Source organism: Gymnogyps californianus, chromosome 16 (assembly GCF_018139145.2).
Source record: "Gymnogyps californianus isolate 813 chromosome 16, ASM1813914v2, whole genome shotgun sequence".
NCBI lineage: Eukaryota > Metazoa > Chordata > Aves > Accipitriformes > Cathartidae > Gymnogyps > Gymnogyps californianus.
Window position 1 is genome coordinate 2,229,824 of NC_059486.1, and position 20,045 is coordinate 2,249,868.

Below are 20,045 nucleotides of genomic sequence, written 5' to 3' on the forward strand. Positions count from 1 at the left end.
ATAAACATTTAAGTATGTTAACCATTTAGTCAAAATACTTCTTCACCCATGGCTAGAACTGGTGCTGTCTTTTGTGGCGTCAGTAGCTTCAACATAATACTGTTACTTCTTTGACCCAAGTGGAAAGCCAAGGAGACAAGTACTTTTTCAATTTATTTCCATTAAATGAAGACATTTGTGCTTCAGAAATATCTATTTACAGAGATCAGTCAGAAAACAAGACTTAGAACAAAGTCAACCAGAAAAGCAGTTATCTCACTGCTAGTACCTATTTCTTCTTAAGCAATGCTTACCTCTCTCTCTGGATTTTAATTACTTGCTGGTATTACCAAACCCTTTCTCAGGTCTGCGATGGCTCAAACCCCAAAACTCACTACCCAGGTGACTTTCTGTCAAAGTTTTATCAGAGATTTTATTATCTTTATTCTTCCACCCATATTTCATGCTGCAAACATGTTGTGAAGGTATCAGATTGTCAAAGACAAACATCTGTATATCAAGAAGAAAAGAGACTCTTACCTTTGACTTGACAGCTAGGATGATCTTAGGCAGGGCAACAATTAGGCATTTCAATGCGATGGTGAGGTACTTCAGTACAAAGTCTGCAATCCCCACAATCCACATCAGGTCGAAGAAGTCCAGCCTCTCCAGGTTGGGTTTCAGAAATATAAGGCTGCAAGGCATGACACCAAGGCTCAAATACCGATGAGAAGAACCTCACTTAAGCTTCTTGATACCAGCTGTATCCACTGCTGGCTAGAGAAAGCCTAGAAACTCCACTGAACTTCAGTGAAGTTTTCAAGGGCAATAGGAATAAGACATGCAAATTAGTCCCATGGTTCCTCTGGGCCTCTTGACTTTGTTCTTGCCCATTTCTACTGAGGTCAGCAGGTTTGCCCACTATCAGAAAACAGGACCCAAACATCTACAAAACCTGTTTTGGAAGACTGCAATCTCCATAACCTGCAATCCACACTGTAAAAGGGCCTATGGTCTAATGACAGCGCCTTTAGTCCACAGGCTTGCTCTATCCGATCCAATTGTAAAAGCTTATGCTTTGAACTCCAAGCCAGCAGTAGTTATGATTCCTTGGGGAAGTCATGGCCAAGTCAAGACCACTGTGTCCTCTGAGGCTAGCTTGCCACAGGTAGAACTACTGCAGGGGCAGCAGTCTCTAAAGCTACTTGTGCATATGAAACAAACTGGTGACAAAGGAAGCACTGTATTAGACATGGCAGAAAGGTCAGAACTTCAGGTGTGTCATGCTCTGACGGTGGCTTGCCACCGTCTGAAGCAGAACAAGAGCTGGGCTGTGTTAATTAGCAACTCTTACCTGAACCAAAGATCCAAAAAAGTAGTGCCCCTTACATAATGTTATTGACTGGGCTGAACATTTGCTCTTTAAAGAAGGGGAGTCCAGGACAGCAGAACTTCATATAGCAACGGGCAGGAGCTACTGACCTGAGCAGCAATGAGGACTGGACCCTACTCAGCCTGAAAAACCAGGATTTGTCTTCAGGATATTACCTACTAAAGTCTCACGGTAGAAAGCAAAAACTTAACAAAAAAAAAATGCAAAAGTAAAATAACCAACCCAGAATGAAAAGCCTGAACATGAATTTAAAATACTCACAACATTGGCACAGCACAACAGGTAAAATTACACCCTAAAAACAGAAACAGAATCAGAGACTTTACTACTATTCATGCACTAGAAACAAGCAAAAAGTAAATAAATCAGGAAATGAAAAATAAGCCAGAAAGAAACAAAACCAAATCAGCTGTTTCTGATTTCACAAGCCTGCCTTGTGAATAGTCACAGGTCCCCACACAGCCAGCAATAGATACACTAGCCCAAGCATGACACAGCAGGCACCACTACAACACTCGCAGGAATAGGGCTTTTCAGTGAATCTGTTGCCCAGTCTGTTCGCTGTTAATAAACCACGCCCTAAACAGTGTGTAGGATGGCCCCAATTTGCTGAAACCCTTTTATTCTAGATGACCTATCCTTTATTTTAAACTAGTCCCATTCATGCTTTTAACCTTAACCTTCTTCTTAGAGACACACTCTTTCCCTGTACTGCAAACAAATTTCTTCTTAATGCTTTCACACCTTTCTGCCATACCTGTTTCTTCTCTTCCATTCCCTCCCACAAGCCCTATACAGAGTATCCCACAGCTTGCCATCTCACGTTCGGACCCACACATACAAGCCTTCTCATCTCTCCCCTTTCTAGAAGCATTTACATACACAGCTTTCCAATGATCAAACCCAAACACATTAGGGGCAATTCCAAAGGATACCAGGGTTGTGGGCAGACCTTGACTCTTCCACTGCATAGACAGTATTGGTGGGAAGAAGCAGGCAAGCAATGAAATAAATGACAGAAAAACATACCCAAGAGACATCTAGCCATAGCCCAATGGATGCACGTTACACACATTGCATTTTCAGTCTGAAGTTCTAAGTCCCCTTCAGTGGGACAAATAAAATTTTCATTGGGAAGATAATTCCTGTGGTTTTAGCTACTAATATCAAAACTACTTTCTCAAGTTACTAGGTTTGCTATTGCTCCATTTCTTCCTATTTATTCTAACATCCCCTTGCTTAAGTTCTGTATCTTTGCTTCCTATCTGTCATTTAATCCCTGCTTTATAATAAGCAGGGATAGTACTGAACCAAATCCATGGGTACTAACTTTTCTGTATTTGAGAACGCTTTAGTCAGAATTTGAAAGTGGAGGCTATCTTAATTACCTCAGATCCAAATGCCTCCAAGCCCTGAGGACACTGAAGTAAAACACTACTGTTTCATGTCCAGTTTATCTCCTGTAATAGACTCAAAGCTTGACAGACTGAAGAGAAAAGCAAACGTTATAGGAAGAGGAAAATCAGTGGGTCAATTTCTTATCTGCTTCCAACACCTGCTCTTTATGTTCAGTCACAGTGGTCAAAATGGAAATTCAGAAGTCCCACTATAAAAAAGTATCCACCCTGCTTCGATACATAAGAAAATTGCAAGTGTACGTGTTTCAAGCAGCAACACTGTAGTATGCCTTCACACCCTGGCCCATTTAGACCCTGGTTATGTCATTTATTGATAGGAGCATAGTCCACTGGTAGAAGTGACGCACACATGCTTTTCCTCCATTGAAAGGTATTACAAAGATGTAACAAAGACAGCAGATACCTTAAGTATGCACACTTCCTCCCAAAGTGTGGGGAAAAGTGGGCTTCCCTCTTTTCCTCTCTGGCAATTATCATGTGCTTCCATCATGTAAAGTGTAAATTTTGCCCACCTGTTGTACAGCTGCTGAGAGCTGAATGTGTAAAGCAAGTACAAGGTGTTTCCAGTGAGAAAGGCCAGGATCCAGAAGACAACCAACACTGATCTCTTCTCCTGAGCAAGAAAAAGAAACAGAGAAGATAAATTCAAAGTCTCAAGGGTTGCACTGAGCCTTTGACTGCTGAAAAATGCGAGACCTACCCAGGGGACACAAATATGCAACTACATGTTCAGTAATTAGTTTATTTACATAGGACTAAGACTCAGAAATAGGCTGCGAGGTAAAGACATATATAAACACAAGCAGAAATGGCTCTCACTCAGCTAGCCTTTTCAAATAAAGTAACTTCAGAGAAATTAATCGAAATACGCTGGTGAAAATGACAGCCTTACTTGCAGAACGCAATTTTCAAAGTTGGGATCTTTCCTGGGACATCTCAATTCTCCTGATACTTAAAATGCAGTTTGACAAGCAGATTTTAAAAAAGTCAGTTTCATATATTGTCCTACAATTCTGAGCTGTCACCTGTTTGGAATGACACTTCATCAAAGGGGTGTTTTACAAATAGATCCAAAGTCACTTAGAAGAAGGCTTAGCTAAATCAAATATAACATAACCCATCACTACATGCAGCACATATGAATGTTATCTGAACGCACGGAGGTTCTAGAACATGCATTTTTGATTGAAGAAATAATTAAAGGTCAAAAGAAGTGCAAATTTTGCATTTCAAAACACATGGAACATTATAGATGGAAGCTGGACAGAAGAAGATCTTGTCCTGGGTCTTGGCCCAGTGTAATTTTGGAAAGTAAATTTTACTCCTGGGAGGAAAAAAATCAGCATTTTTCTTGTGAGCTGATTTACTAAGAAAATAGCTCTTTGTAGCTATTCAACAGCCAGGGATGTTAGGTTGAGATTTAATGCAGGCGGATTAAGGGGCACACTGCTGGAAAGACAGAGGTGCAAAGTGCAAGGCAACAGCAATCTATTACACGATTGTGCAGTTTATCTGTTCATTCAGCATTGTATCTCATTTATTCCACTGCTGCTGGTAGATCTAAGTATACACTTGTGCCGCCCACGTAATTTTTACAAAAAAGCAATTCTAGTCTTGTGCTTTTAGTGCTGTTGAAGTATTCTGCTGACACTGAAGATTGTAAGACCTGAAAAGATCTGCTGGTTTCTTTGTATTCCAAGTATATTATCAACAGAGCATTATAAAGATACTAACAAGCAATACATCTACAAAATCCTTCAGCTGAACATCTCAAAACATTATCTAAATGCTAATAAATTAAATCTCGTCATTAACTACTAAAACAGGTTTCAGCACCTCTGCTGTACATAATGGGGAACGAAGGTGCAGAGAAGTGCTTGAAGATGCGCTGCCAGTCAGTGGCACAGCCAGAAGCAGATTACAATATCCCTGACCTTTCCTCTCTTTCTTTTATTATGCCACACTTTCACAAACAAGCAGGGCAGAAGCTGTGGGAGAGCATCAATGGGCAGAAGTAGGAAGAGGAAGTGAGGATTACGGCACGGTACTCTGATTCTGACAGATCTACAGATTTGCCGTAGATCTGCTAAATATGCATATAACAGCATTGAGCCCTACGTTGCAAAAGAAGGTCCAACATAGACATTGTTTTGTATACAAAGAGCGATGTTGCCTGGGAACATGAGAGTAAGACGCTGTACTCACCTTCAGAGCAACCTGTTCTCGGAGCGTTGAGTTGGCATACGCGAATGTGCTGGCCATACCAATGCACACGGCAATCCCTGGAGGGAAAGACACTGTCAAAGTATATAAGGCTGGCAGGAGGATCTTCAGCCCTAAGCCATTTGATGTCAGCATGTCAAGCTTAGAAAAAAATTTCCTGGGTGATATTCTGGATGCACTGGGAATTAAAATACATAGGTGACTAAAACAGGGCAGTCTGGACTTGTGTGAAGTTCAAAGTCAAGCTAAATGAAAACGAAGCTACTGCAGTGAGCACTTGCCACCCAGCCCAATACAGACACTGTCCTAATATCAGATTCTGTGCTGAAGGAGAACAGAAGTGCTGCAAGTTGTGGCTGCATTGTGCAAACAGAACTCAGCTAGATGATAGTATTGCAATAGCAGTCTAGCAGCTCAGGGAGGACAGGGCACGCTATCAAAACCATACAGGATACCAGGTCCAATGAGCAAGATGTTGCAGACATGAATGAATACCTGGTTTTGGGAATACTGGCAGAGCTGTAAGTGGACTAAACTCAAGTATTACTGGCTTCCGTGTGATGATAGTCTCAGCATACTACTCCCAGAATGAGTAAGGATCCTCAGACATGCTGCACATACAATTTCATAGTAAGAGAAGGATTAGATGAATAGATTTTACATGACCACTGAGGGACTGAAATACTCAGGTACCATTAATGAAACCTGGATAGACGTATTCTTTAGGGAACTCTGAAGATCTTGACTGTAAGATGTAACTGCTGATGCTGTTTGGCTTGATTTCACAACTACCATCCTTCCAGCTATACAAGTGTCTCATCCCTCTGAACCCTTCTGTGCTACACAGAAGCCTTTGCTAGTCACTAATGTAAGCTCTCCCCATCTCTCCTAGAGAGAGGTCTGAGGGAGAAGCCTTGGTAACATCCTCAGCCCATACAGGAATATCAAGGAGAGATTAGGAAACGGAACAGAACTGGTCTCCCACAGGTCAGGACAGGAAACAGATGGGACTGACACAGATGAAAACAGCTTGGACTGAAAGCAGGGTGAATTTATCAAATGCATTATCCCATGCATTTGAATACGTCCCCTTCATGCTCGACTACCTCTAGACACTGTCACATGGATAAATGTATCAGACACCACAGCATGATAAAACATCCTAACCACTCTCTAATACACTTAGTATCCAAAAAGGATAGATGCTTACCAAGCTTGTGCTGGAAACAAACTTTAGCCAGGAGGATCAAGATGAAGGGAAGTCCCTTCTGCAGCCAACCGATCACAGCTTTTAACTCTGAAAGAGCTGGGGCTGGAGTTCCAGCTTGTTCGTCACTGCCTTCCTCAGCATGCCCGTGGCGGTCCCCTCCTGCCATGTGCAGTAGAGATGAACCCCGGTGATGGCCATGGTGGAAATGATGGGACGATTGCCGGTGGTGAAACGGGGCTCCTTCTGTACGACTGGTCCCTTCCTCCCTTGGGGCTGGCATCTGAATGAATACTTCCCCCCCTCCTGCTGAAGAGCCCAGAACCAAACCTGACTGGAATGGCGTGGCTGTGATGGTGCCTGACGGGATACCTGCCAGGCCTGAGAACAGCTGTTGTGGTGAGGAAGCTTCAGCCTTCAGACTTTCAAAAACTCCACTTTCATCCACGCTGGTTTCAGAACTCACTGTTTGGCTCCGGTTTCTGCAGTGGACGGAGATTAGAGAAAAGTCATTAAACAAAAATGAGTGCCACAGAACTTCTCTTTTAGCCCAATCCTGACTGTAGTCTTTAAGAGTTCCTCACACACTATCAGAATATGTAGGTCTCCAGATGACAGATGCTTTTCCCTCTACTTGCTGTTGGAAAGTCACAGTTGCAGAACTAGAGGCCAGTAACCAGACTCCTAAGGTAAGATCAGAGTACTTCTAAAGAACTGATCAAAATGCACCAGTTCCTTCATCTAAGGAACAGTTCCCAAACACCCCCTTTACTTTTGGAGGAACCAAAGACATAACACATCTGATACCAAATTCAACATCTTCTATAATGATTTTAATATTTAAGGAAAAACATACAAAACCCCACGTTACGTGACACAGCACAACCAAGACAGGTCACATTATATACAAACAAATTAATCAAGCTAACTCAAAGAAATGACGTATCCCCAAAATCTTCTGTCTTTATTTAGGGATGCTCACTACCTGCCCACTGATGAATAACACCAACAAGAGACAGAGTCAACTGGGGAAGAGAAGCGTTGAGAGCTGCTTGTGTGTCCCTGACCCAACAAATATTATAAGTGAAGGATGTGCTCATGGGTCAAGAGAAATTGTTTTATTTTGATGTTCTCAGCAAATTGGACACGGATGTACCCAAATTACTGGGCACTGGACAGAATTAGATCTGGCACTGATTCTTCCCGAGCTTGTTGGATTATAGCCAGATTCCAAAAAGAAAGTCTTAAATATCTTCATCCTAATACCAAAAGAAAATAGGCTTTCTTCATCTGAACTCAATACTGTGGTACTGAAATGAATACATGTAAAGTTTAGATGACAGGGAACAATACAGGTAACAGAACAACCATCAGGCAGTAAACACCTGGCAGACAGCAAATACCTCTCTAACTTGCAAAAGGAGAGTAAACAATAAATAAAGCTCAGCAAGAGGCAAAGCCCACAAATAAGGCATGTTGCAGAGCTTCAGTCTCTCTTGATTTTAATCCTTGGAGATCTCTAACTTTAGAAATAGTGGTCACAAGCTGAGACAGCACATGCAGGCACATACAGGGCCCTTAACCCTCTCTCTCCCATGGGTTCAAAAGCCTCCCCAGGCATCTTACAGGGCACAGAGCACTGCCTTTCATCTCACTCTGGAGATAGCTTCAAACCTCTCTGGGCATACCTTCCCACTAAGTAAACTCCTAATAAGGCTTTTTATAGCTACACCCCATTCCCAATGTCTCTCCACAGGCTCCAGCAAGGAATCAAGTCAACAAGACATTGCACACCTCTTTTTGGTTCAAAATATTCATCAACCAGATCTTGGATTTTACACCTAACATTACAGTTCAGGGATGTATACACAAGACAGGGACATAATGTGAGAGTACTTACGTCTGGAACACAACAAACAAATTGGGTGGAACCCAGTGTTACAGATAAAGACACAACTATTGTTTGGAACAATACTACCAGGACACATGACTATGCTTTCAGCAGGAAGGAATTAATCAGGGACATATTTAAAAACAAATAAACAAGGATGAAATTGAGAGTCTGCTCAAGTTAACAGAAGAGAAGACTGGTGGCAACAGCATTTCATTCTACAGTTAGAAAACCTTCAGCCTATGCTACTGACAATATGTATTTACCCTGTTAAAAACCAGAAGCATTTACAAAAACCATTTGACATTACTCTGCTTATCTCTTGCACTCAATAAGAGACACCTATCCTGAATATATTTTAACCATTCAAACAGATCCTGAAGTGCCTTACAAGTTTGTACAGACTCAGAGAGCTCTACATTGCAGATGAGAGGGCCCATACAACATCTTATGTGCCTCTCAAGCCCCAGCCTTGCCTGCTGATACAAAACCCACAGACTGCACTGAGGCTTGGGCAGCATCATGCAGAAAAAGTTGAAGATGGCTTTTTTTTCCCCTGAAATTAAGAATGGTACCATGCTAGAAGTGGTGATGACATCAAGCTTCACCTCTACTTGCAAAACCACTAAGAAACACTTAGTAAGAATCTTTCACTTACAATCTCAGCTCAGCCAGAGCAATGAAATTCGTTAGTTCCATCTTTGTCTTAGAGTAATTAGATTAGTTTCTTCTTTAAAAAAAAAAAAAAAAAGTCAAGCTCTAACCCTGGGAAAGCACAAGGGAATATTTAGTACCAGAACAACAACAGTGGCAAGGCTCCCTTGCTGATGTTATAATTACAGAAATGAATTAGAGGTATTCTGCTTCTAAATATTCACATACTTGAAGCTAGATACAGATTCTGGGATGATGTAAAGGATCACCCCAAATCTTTATAAAATACTAAGTCATAGTAGCTGGGAGCTTTGGGCCAGCAGACTTTTTAAACACCTTAATAACAGAAGTATAAATAGCCTCTGTTTATACAGATCGATCCTTTCAGATTGATAGTGCTCAGGATCCCCACAGGACTGTGCCATGAATCGCTCTTCTACAGCTCCAAAATGTCCTGCCTATGCTAAGCCAACTGTCTCCATATGTGCCCTACTGCGTCATGAAACCTGAAACACTGTAGTTGGTAGCAGTCAATAACAGACATGAAGGAGAAAAGTAAATCTGCCTCTAAACTCTAAACTTGAGCAGAAAGCCTGGGCACACTACATGCACAGGAAGGATATGCCTTTCTCAATTTTGAGCTTTCATCTTCTAAAACACACCATACACTTAAATCAGAACATTCCCCTCTGGAGAGGAAAATGGAGGAAAAAAGAAGGAAAAAGATCTACCTTTCAGGAGGAACGTTGTCAGTGTTGCTGCTATGCCGTCTCTGCATTTTCCTCAAAACCTTAAAACACAACACACTCAACATCAACGTTGCAGGTCAACAATTCCCAGTGTGACTACTAACAAAGGCCCACAGAGTGAGAGGGTTGTGAAACCCATTCAGCTAGTGACATGGCTGGCATAAATCATTTGCTTCTCTGAAATAGCACCTCAAGCTGGCGTTTGTTTCTTAGTACACTTGCGAAGAAACAACTTTCAACTGGCAAATGGAAGCACACATACACAGGTCTCCAAGCAGGGCAGGAACTAGTCAGATCCCCTTTTGCAGTATGTGGCAGTCACAAGAAGCGTACAGCTGTGTGATGACGTGTTCTGATAAAGAACTTGAGGACAACTAAGAGTAGCTCTCAATGTGACATGTGAATCGACATACACTCTCTAGAAATGAAATCCCTTCTTCCTCTTCTGAAGAAACTTGCTTTGTAACGCAAAACTGAGAGGGAGGAAAAAAAGAAAATGTATAAATATTTTTAATGAAAAAATACAATCAGGTCATGACAATATTCTTTAAACAAGCAACCCATTCCTTTTAAACCACAAAAATGCCATTAGCAAACTCTGCACAATGGTCATAAATAACATGCATATATGCAAAAGATCACATGTTCCTGCTCCACTCATTCTGGAATTGTCAGCATAAATAAAGTAAGGTCTGGAGTGGGAAATGAAAAGGCATTGAAATTGTATTAACTTCAGGAACTTTTTCTAGAACAAGGAGAGTTGTTCTTCATTTAGTTATTTAAATCTCTGCTTTCAAGTGTCTAATTTTAAGGGAACAACTTCAAACACATTACACCTTTTTAAAATAAAGTTAATTCAAAAGCAAAGAAGAACACAGAATCATCATCAAGCCACAGCACAGAGTACCTGGCAAATTGTCTTACACTATTTAATGTTATATTAGTTATATAAAACCTGAGGAATGGGCTATTTTTGCATGTGATTTGTCCAGGTTCCCACAGGCATTTCATAGAAGATTTAGAGAGACATCCTTTAAATATTGAAGTCTGATCCTTCTCAGCCCTAGACTACGATAGCTACTGAATAAAATGTAAAAGGCTCTAAATACTTTTGAATATCAAAAGTTATAACATTATTTATAACATTTCATACTGCATGAATATATGTAAATAAATGTGTAGCCCTGTGTCTGTATTCTGTAAAGGCACAATGGCTCTGAGAACATTTCCTAGCTGTTTGTAAGCAGAGGTATGGAAGATGAGAAGTAGAAAATACGGAATATTTTTTTCCCCCCTATATTTTCACCTTTTCTTTCATATTCTTTACTTTCAGTGACCCACTAGCCCATGCAAAATTGCATTAAATTCAAATTTTATCCCTTAATAAAGCCCAAATCATGCAGTTCACAGTGCATAAACAGACACTTGAGTTTACCATGTATACCTTCAGTAAAAGTACATGTAGTTTGCCCAGCCCTGAAGACAAGTTACAAAACAGTGAAAGAAGAAAGGGTATTTCAGTTAAATCACACAGGTAACTCTATTGGATTTGTAACAAGATGAGGAAAAAAAAAGTTAACATTTATGTAAAAGAGAGAGACTCTTGGTTTGTTGCATCTAGTCTTGAAGAACCCCATCAAGTGGGCTGAACTGAGACAACACTGGATTTGAGTTATCACTGACAAAGAACACGGAGGTTTTAAAATGAGATGCCAACTTTGGACATCCCCTTGACAGTTAATATAAATACACACATATCTATGTAAATAAAATTTGGCATAATCATATATGGCAGGAAAAACACAGCTTTTAACACATTTTATGGAGAGGATGCAGGAAGCCATCATGAGTACCAGAAATCTAATTCTAACCAAAGTTTTCTGATACCCTAAGTTACCAACACTCTCTTAACTACAAATTTTGATCTCGTAAATCCCAGCAGTTTTTTAATCTCTAGCTATACGTTTCAATTTGTGTTGTGTTTTCAGGGCCAAAATTCGTTTTATAAGGATCTGTAAGTTTTATACACAAAAAAATACATATTAAAGTTTTTTTTTCCCAGATTTTTTAAAGCTGCATTTGTAGTAACAACACTTAGTACTCCAGGAATCTTTTATGCTTTCCCTGCAGTAAATGTTATTTAATTCTAACCTGACAGTATCTCTGTTGACTTAATATATAATATTATCCTCTTTTTAACCAGAACAGTAATTAAGATATGATGAAAAGGCCAAGACAGGCTGACCCATGCAGGCAGAGCTGTCCCACCTGTGAACAACTTTGGGGTCACTGCTTATAAAGAAATCTGTCCATCTTCCCATGCTACAAGCTGAGAGCTAGAGTCAGTGTGGAGATAACTCTGAAACTTGGAAAATCCTTCACTCGCTTCTAGACCATTAGAAGTCTACTAGATTGTAATGTGGGGTGAAATCACGTTCCAAAATGACATGCAGCTCTACTGGGAAACACTTTTTTTTTTGGCATCAGCCATGAAGGGGACAATGCATGAATGCTAAGTACTGAAGATGCAGGACTTCATGAGATGTAATCATCTGTTCTGCCCAGAGTCCTACAGATTTAAGATCAGATAGAATTTAAATGGACTTTGTTCCAAAAGGCACTCAGCTTCAATACTGATTGGTCCTGCCTTTTCCAGATTAGGGGTTTTCATCTTGCAACACTTGGACATTTTTTAACAGTACCTGAACAACAGGTCTAATCAGAGGTGCAAGGTGCCATGGTGGGAGAGAGGGAAGCTCAAGAGGGTGCAGACATCTCATACATGGAGTCCTTCAGATAATCCAAGATGGTCCAAATTTCACACTCATCACAGGTCCTTCAAGCTGGATGATTGTAAAGCACCTGGATCACAGTGCTCAAACAAACAGGCGCATCTGTAAAAAGCACATGCACAGAGTCATTTTCACCATAGCACAGTGAGTTCCACCTCTCCGTCTCCTTGGGAAAAGACAGAGAGGAGCAGGAACCCTTAGTGCTTCAACCCCTGCACGCGTGCGTGATCCAACAAGGCTGTTTTCCTCTGGGATTCGTACCTGCAGCCCTGCTCACTGCACAGGCACTCCCTGGGCACCTGCTGGGCTGTACTCTGCCTTTGTTGTGTATACACGCACACACGTGTGTGTGTGTAATAAATAAATAAATATATACATAAATGTATTTCTATCTACATGCACATATATACACATATATATCTATAAATACAGTTATATACATGCACCCATATATATGTACACAGAGAGAGAGACAGAGGTGAGGCCTTTTTTTTCCAATTAGGTCGGGGAAGGAGATTCCCGCCAGAGTATGTGGCGAAGTGCCCCAGCGGGGGCGGGAGCAAGCCGGCTCTAGGCAGCAGCAAGCCCGGCCCGGCCCGGCCCGGCGCAGGAGGCCGCGGCCCCCCGTACCTACCCGTGCGGGCCGCGGTGACGGGCACCGCCCTCGCCCGGCGCGGCCGCACCCTCTCAGCGCACGCACATCCACGGCTTCCGCCTCCCCCGCCCCTCGGCCGGCGGAAGCGGTTGGGCCGCGCTCCCTGGGCGGCAGGCCGGGCCCGGTGGCAGCGCCTGGGGCAGCGGCGCCGAGGCTCTCCGCCGGGCGCAGCCCGCGCTCGCTCCCTCCCTCCGCCCCTCCCTGCCTCCCTCCCTCTCTCCCTCCCCCGGCGCCGGTGATGCCGGTCCTCGATCAGCGCTGCCCCCGCCGTTCCTCTCCCTCCCTGCGGCGGGCGAGCGCGGCGGCGGGGGGCTGAGGGCCCAGCCCGCGGCCCCGGGGCCGGGCCGCCCGCCGCGCCGCCATGGTGTCCTGGGGAGCGGTGCTGTGGCGGCGGCTGCTGAGGAAGCGCTGGGTCCTCGGCGTCGTCTTCGGGCTCTCCCTCGTCTACTTCCTCACCAGCACGTTCAAGCAGGTCAGTGCCCTCCCCGGAGCCCCCGTCCCGCTGGCCGGAGGTGCGGTCCCGGTCCCGGTCCCGGCACGCTGCGGGGTGGATTAAAACATCCCTTATCCCAGGTTAACTTTTGTTCTTCAAGTGCTGTCACTGAGCTCCCGGGATATGTTGCCGTAAGAATTACATCATAATTATTAAATAAAGACAAGAGTTAAAAAAAAAAGTCACGTCTGATACTGCATTTGACAGCAATAATATTTGGAAGCAAAACTGGGGAAAGAAAACCTCGAAGGGACTTGATTCTGTTGTAATAGCTCTTGTGAACTGTAATTCCACTAGCAAAGAACTTACAAAAGAGAAATGTGTGTACCTGTGGTTATTTAATATAATACATGCTACTTTTGTAGTTGTAGTAACCGAGTTCAGCTGTGTTAGCTGATCCTTTGGTGAATCTGCATACCCCCGTTTTACTGGATTATGTTGCTTTCATGCTGTGTATAGCAAAAAGTAAGCTACTGCAAATAGTATGTTGTATGTCCATTGACGCTTGAGTTTCCGGTGCTGTGGAGCGTACAACTACTAGGCACTTTTAATTATGGGAAAAGCACGTGGATTGGAGTGGCAGAAGGAACTTGTATGTTTGGTTGCATTACTGTCTTTCCTTGCAGGAAGAGAGGACAGTGAGAGATCGGAATCTCCTCCAAGTGCAAGAGCACGAGCAGCCGATCGTGTGGAAGGTGAAGTTCAGTTCGGGAAACAGCAGTCAGCTGAGTAACCAGTGCAGGAATTCTGTGCAGGGGAAGCTCCTCATTACAGATGAACTGGGTATACTTGATACTAAGAATTTATTCTGCGTATTGCAGTGTTGAATGCTGCTTTGCCTGTCTGAGTGGTGATGGCACTTCCAAGTAACAACTGCTCCTTATTAAGGCATTCTTGCTGCACAACCTCAGCTGTTGGCATTTTATCCTCGGACTGGATTAATTTTGCTGTGGCTGCAGACACTGCTGATCTGATTCTGTGCACAGCAGGCTTGGGTCCAGCTGGACTCAACCCGGGCACAGTACTTTATGAGCGCGGCTGTACTGTTTCCAGGACCACCTTAGATTCAAAGAACTCCAGTTACCTTTGCACGGAACTCAAACATTGAGTCCTGCTCAATTTAGTGTGGTTGCTTGCAGAGCTATTTGTATCTCCCTGCAGTGTATTCCTACTGTCAGGTATGTTAGGGAGAGTAATCAGGGAAATCTGATTGGCCTTGTATGGACGCAGCTCAGGAGTAGTATAATTAGTGCTCAGGCACAGTTAACAAGCTCATCTGACCCTTGTAAACCCGAAGATGTTTCTTGCAAGTTCTCAAATTAACCACTTGTTTTAAGCGTGTGGAGCCTTTCCTGCCCTGCAACATATGCTTCCCCAGTGTGCTTGTTGCTCGGGCACTGGACCTTTCTTGACCAGATATCAAGGCTGTAGAATAAACACCACATCTTCTGTGATTTGCATCAATGTTAAATTTAGCACTGCCTGAATTATGCTTACTGCTGATTCACTAAGGTCTCTAAAATCACAGGTATCTTTCACAGTCTTAACACTGTGGTAGTACAGTTTCTGTAAGGACTTACACTGTGGTTCTATACTATTAAGGATTCCACTCAACAATGAATATTACAGCTATCCTGCATGGATAAGTCTAAGTCTCTTCATATTGAACTGTGAAGAGAATTATCCATAGACCAGTTGAAAGAACGTGTCAGGTTTTTGTGGTACAATCATCAGCAATCACCTTTCCCCTTCCAATCACAACAATGAATTGTGCCAAAAAGAAATCAGAACTTAAATATTCTGCATTTAAATACTCATACTGTATATACAGCATATTACAGTAGGTACCTAGTAGTTGTGCAGATAACACCAGGCTGTTGTGAAACTCAGCTCTATGTCCAAGTGTTATTTCAAAGAATTGCTAGTTAGGACTTAAGTCAAATTGAGGGGGATCATAATCTACTAAATGATAAATAAACCTGTTCTTAAGTAATGTGATTCTTACTATAGATTTCTATAGAATGTACAAAGGAGTAGGTCTTGCCAGTTGTTACTACTGTTTTTGTTTTTCAGGCTACATCTGTGAGAGGAAGGACCTACTGGTAAATGGCTGTTGTAACGTCAACGTGCCCAGTACAAAGCTGTACAGCTGTGACAGCTGCCTTCCCAATGGCTGCTGCAGTGTGTACGAGTACTGTGTTTCCTGTTGCCTGCAGCCCAGCAAGGTGCATAGACTTTCTCCTGCTTTTCAGGTGCTCTCAGCTGCTCAGGTTCCTCTGTGGCTAAAAGTGCTTGTTTGTGAGGAGCTTCTTCCTTAGAGGGGACAGTTTCTTTTCTTGGAAGGATGAGGAAAGCCTGCAAGGACCATATGGCAAGCTATAAATAAGGCTTTAAAAAAAATTCATCCTTCCCACCTTTGAGAGGAAATACTGGGAGCCTTGCAAAATGTTTCAGCTTCAGGGGAATTGCATGTGCTGAAGGGAAATGATTGCAGAAAAGCTATTCCAGCCAGTATCAGTTTTGCAATAAGCACTTCCCTGTATTCTGTTAGCTTCTCTAGATTCTCTTCCTACTGCTGGGGTTCCGTGATGCATTAACTTTTCAGTGCTTGCTAGAAATTCTAAGTGGAGTTGCTTACTATTCCTCTAATACTTGAGCTGTGTAGGTTAAGGTGGGCTTTGATTACTCCTTGTTGAAGTATGGTGTTTGTGTGTGTTTTGTCTTCTTTTTTGCTAACCACTTTAGCAACATCTTCTGGAACGTTTCTTGAACCGGGCAGCTATTGCTTTCCAAAACCTCTTCATGGCAGTGGAGGATCACTTTGAGTTGTGCCTGGCGAAATGTAGGACTTCATCACAGGTAAGACACAAGTAACATGTCCAAGGTTCAAAAATGGAAAAATACCCCAAAAGTGCCCTTGGAGAATGGGGCTTGGTCCTATGAATGAGTAGTCCGTTGTGCTTGCATGCACACGGGCATTTTCATAAAAGCTACAGCTGAGAGCTAATCTGAAGGCAATCCTCTGATTTGTAAGGTGAAATAGTAGTATCAGCAGTAAATGAAGGGCAGAGTGCATATTTAGAGCAGGATGAGTTGTACACTCCGTTTAGAAAAGAAGTACTTATCTGAAAACAGACTAGCTGAGTTCAGTGACCGGTGAAGATCTCGGATGAGTTCTGGGGAAGATCTTGTAAGGATGAGAACCGTGAGAGTTGTTCCCCATAGCTTCAGAATGCTATTTACTTTATGGTACATTTTTAGACATACCATATGCTGACAATCGTCTGCATAGTAACTCAAAAAGTATGTTGTAATTTTTTTGCTTTTTAAGAACAGAGGTGAACTTCTGTTACCCATGTGATTTTATTAGAAGTTTTGGTCTAAGCAAGCTTCAGCCCTCTTAGAAAGTGCTGTTGGAGATGTCATGCAGCTTGAGTATTTAATATAGCAATAGGGATGGATTGCAAACAAAGGACATAGTTCCAAATGTCTCCAAAGTTGTGGTTTTTTACCCATAGTATCTGAACTCTACCTTTATCAAGGAAAACGCACACATCTTAAGTAGCAACTTTATTATGCCTTGCTTGCTTAGGACATTTGACGATACTGCCTAAGCATATATAATTTCTTTTTGAATATTTAATCTGTTCCCACCTACTTGGGTAGTCTCCTGAAAAGGAGGTTCTGGGTATGGTTCAACATTAAAGTGCTATAATATAGCAACTGTCTTTTAAATGTTGGGAGTGCAGTGTTGTTTGACTCCAGATGATACTCTAATGTGTAGAAGAATTTGGGAAATTTTTTGCATACATATAAATGCTCTGGGTTTTGGCCCTCAGTGAAGGGATGTATTGTTTCTATATGCGTGTATTGTTAAAGCTTCTCCTCCTCTTCCTGACAGAGCGTGCAACATGAAAACACCTACAGAGATCCAATTGCAAAATACTGCTATGGCGAATATCCCCCAGAGCTTCTGCCTGTTTGAAAGCTGCATGATCTAAGCAACAAAGGGAAGGAACTGGAGACTAGAATCCAAAAGAGCAAGACAGCAGCTGTTGCTTTACGAGAGCCTCAGTGTAAATGGCTTATGTTGTTTCTGGGGACAACCCCAGAGGTGTACAGTGTAAGCAAGGGACTTAAGTTCTCTGGGATTGAATCTTGCTTTCTTCTATTTGTTATGCACCTGCTTTAGAGTACTAGTACTGTACTAGAGTACTAGTACATTCTTTGAGTACTTCCTCTAAATTTTAGGATGCATGGAGTTGATCTAGGCTATAAAACGTCATAGGAAAAATATCTAATGTAGCTTTGCAGCTGTACATGGTGGTTCAATTGTGTCTCTGCAGTCCAGAGACAGTAATAATTGGAGGATTTTTGCTTTTAGAGAGTAAAGCATGCCTGTTGTCCTTCTCTCTCTGGAGCACTTCTTGACATGCATGGTGTACACTACATATGTAATTATGAATTATTTATTCATTTTATATGGATTACTAGCTGAAAGTATTGATGCTTTGCATAGCTAGTTGTTGATGCCTTTCAGTCCCTGTTTTGTTATGTCAGGTAGAAAGGATATTTTAGATCCTGACTAAAATTGGTTGGTGTTTTTCCTCCTTAGTCTAAAGGAATTGTATTGGGATTCGTCACTATAGTGCTTATGTTCCTCTTAGTGAGTTTAAAGCATTCAGAACTCCAATGGAGTTGTTATTCTGTCGAAGTCCCATAGCATGAGAGAAGAGCAGGGATCTGCCTAGGATGAGATGTTTATTGTCTGTAAACACTTTCCTTGTTACTCTGCAACAGTTTCCTCGAAGAGGAGTCTTAGTCTTGTAAACAGCTCTCTGCTAGTCCGCTTTCTGACAGGGAGCACTGAAGATCTGTTTGCTTGAACTTGTTCAGGCCTTGGTAATTCAAATGTACTTCACTCCTGGTTGTGCAGGAGGCAAAAGGGTGGAGTTGTTCTAGGATTTCAGTTTAATGATGTCCTTGTGCATGAAGTAATTAGAATGTCAGAACGTGGCGCAAGCCTTCCTCTGAGGACAACTGTGTTGCATGAGTTCAGTTAAACAGTCATGATGTTTTTGATTTGCTGTTTGACATACTTGCTATTCTGGAATTTTGGTCTGATCAGAATGGCACTAGAACAGGGTTGGTTCTCCCACGATTTCTCCTAGCTCTCTAAAGTTGCAACTTAAACTGTCTCCCTCTTAAGGCCACACAACACAGAAAAGGTGGGTAGAGAACCTGTAAAATGCTGACTAAGTTTGTGCTCCCCCTGCAAGTCACTGGGTGAAGTCCAAGCGCTAGACAAAATTGGGCTGTTCTTTTCTATATGCAGAGCCTCATTTCTCTTGTTTTTACCCCATCCATCTCCTCCATGATTTTGACTTGGTGAACGCTTGTTTAAACTGATACTTCCTATTCCCTGACTGAAATAAAAAAATCTACAGAGGCTTTAAAAAAAAAAACAACAAACAAACCAAAAACCAAGCACAGTGGTGGAATATCCTGGTGCAAAAGATCTGTAGAATGCTATTGCAATTACATATGATATAAACAAGAAGTAGTGTTACCAGCCATCTGATAAAATCCACTTGCATTGTTTTCATTGTTCTTTCCCAGAAGTCATCAAGTGAGATAATGGTTCTGTCAGCACATTCTCTTGAAAATCTTATTTTTCCAAAAGCTTAACAGCTTTAGCAGTTTATCCAGCTGAAAATCTGTCTCCCCTTTGCTGCCATCCTATGGCAACTTGCTGCAGCAGACATGATAGTGTGAAAATGCAGTGTGAATTGCTGTCTTCAGAGGGTAGCAGAGGTTACTTCTCTTTTCAGTGTTAAACAGATTCTTCACCCCTGTTCCAGCACTTCATAACTGTTTTCCTCAGGGAAGGCCATCAGGTTGGTCTATTATATCATTCCTGCTGAGATGTATTCCAGCACTTCATGTTTTTGCACCACGACTGACGAGATCAAGATACTGATGGCTTGCTCTTGCTTCTTTTCCAGCTTGGTATTAATTCCTTAGCAGGTGATACCACTGCTTGAAGCAGTAATTGTAAGAAATCATAAGAACCAACCTAATTCAGACAACATTAGTGGGAATTCCTGACCCCGTTCTCTCCTAGGAAAACAGGATGTGATCAGAAGTGCGTTGTGACTATTGTCCATTCAATGGGACAGAAACTGCATCCTCCCTCCCTGGTTGTTGAGCTGTTCAACTACTGTCTATACTATATGTTAAATCATTAAAATTTATCTGTGTTACAAAATACTGCCTGTTCTCATGTCTTTCCTTGAACTACGAGGCAACTGTACCAAAACGTAAGTTTGAAGAATGCAGTGGAGCCGAGAGGGACGCTAACTTGAATATGTGTAATAAAGGCAAGCAAGTAGAGGCAAACAGGAAATCTGTTTCATTTCAATCTAAGAAAAGGGCATGCTTCTCTCAATGGTGCACAGAAAGATCTGGCCCATTGCAAAAGTGGATTGAGCAGGGAAAAGGAATGCAAATGATTGCTTCATGTTGTGAAGATACGGTGAGAAATGTCAAATCTGTGCTTCCTGGTAATACTTTTGTGTGATTTAAGTGATG

At 42.1% G+C, this 20,045-nt stretch overlaps 2 protein-coding genes across 4 annotated transcripts in view; one reads left to right on the forward strand and one right to left on the reverse strand.

The window, feature by feature from the left end:
- RNFT2 (ring finger protein, transmembrane 2) overlaps window positions 1-9,790 on the reverse strand; it is a 29,753-nt gene extending 19,963 nt beyond the window's left edge. The window contains exons 1-5 of the mRNA XM_050906931.1: window positions 9,497-9,790; window positions 6,224-6,702; window positions 4,996-5,072; window positions 3,303-3,403; window positions 520-673 (exon numbers count right to left, since the gene is read on the reverse strand). Of these exons, the coding sequence (XP_050762888.1) occupies window positions 520-673; window positions 3,303-3,403; window positions 4,996-5,072; window positions 6,224-6,702; window positions 9,497-9,579 (894 nt within the window). The 5' untranslated portion in view covers window positions 9,580-9,790. The remainder of the gene's footprint in view (window positions 1-519; window positions 674-3,302; window positions 3,404-4,995; window positions 5,073-6,223; window positions 6,703-9,496) is intronic.
- Window positions 9,791-13,322: 3,532 nt separating this feature from the next.
- Window positions 13,323-19,761, forward strand: SPRING1 (SREBF pathway regulator in golgi 1). Of its 3 annotated transcripts, XM_050906530.1 has the most exons (5): window positions 13,323-13,433; window positions 14,081-14,237; window positions 15,528-15,679; window positions 16,200-16,313; window positions 17,356-19,761. In XM_050906530.1, exons 1-5 carry the CDS (start codon window positions 13,323-13,325, stop codon window positions 17,437-17,439), a joined length of 618 nt encoding a protein of 205 aa, XP_050762487.1. In that variant the 3' UTR covers window positions 17,440-19,761. The 3 variants fall into 3 exon arrangements, with proteins under 3 accessions (XP_050762487.1, XP_050762488.1, XP_050762489.1); XM_050906531.1 differs by lacking the exons at window positions 14,081-14,237; window positions 15,528-15,679; XM_050906532.1 differs by lacking the exons at window positions 14,081-14,237; window positions 15,528-15,679; window positions 16,200-16,313.
- Window positions 19,762-20,045: the final 284 nt, after the last annotated feature.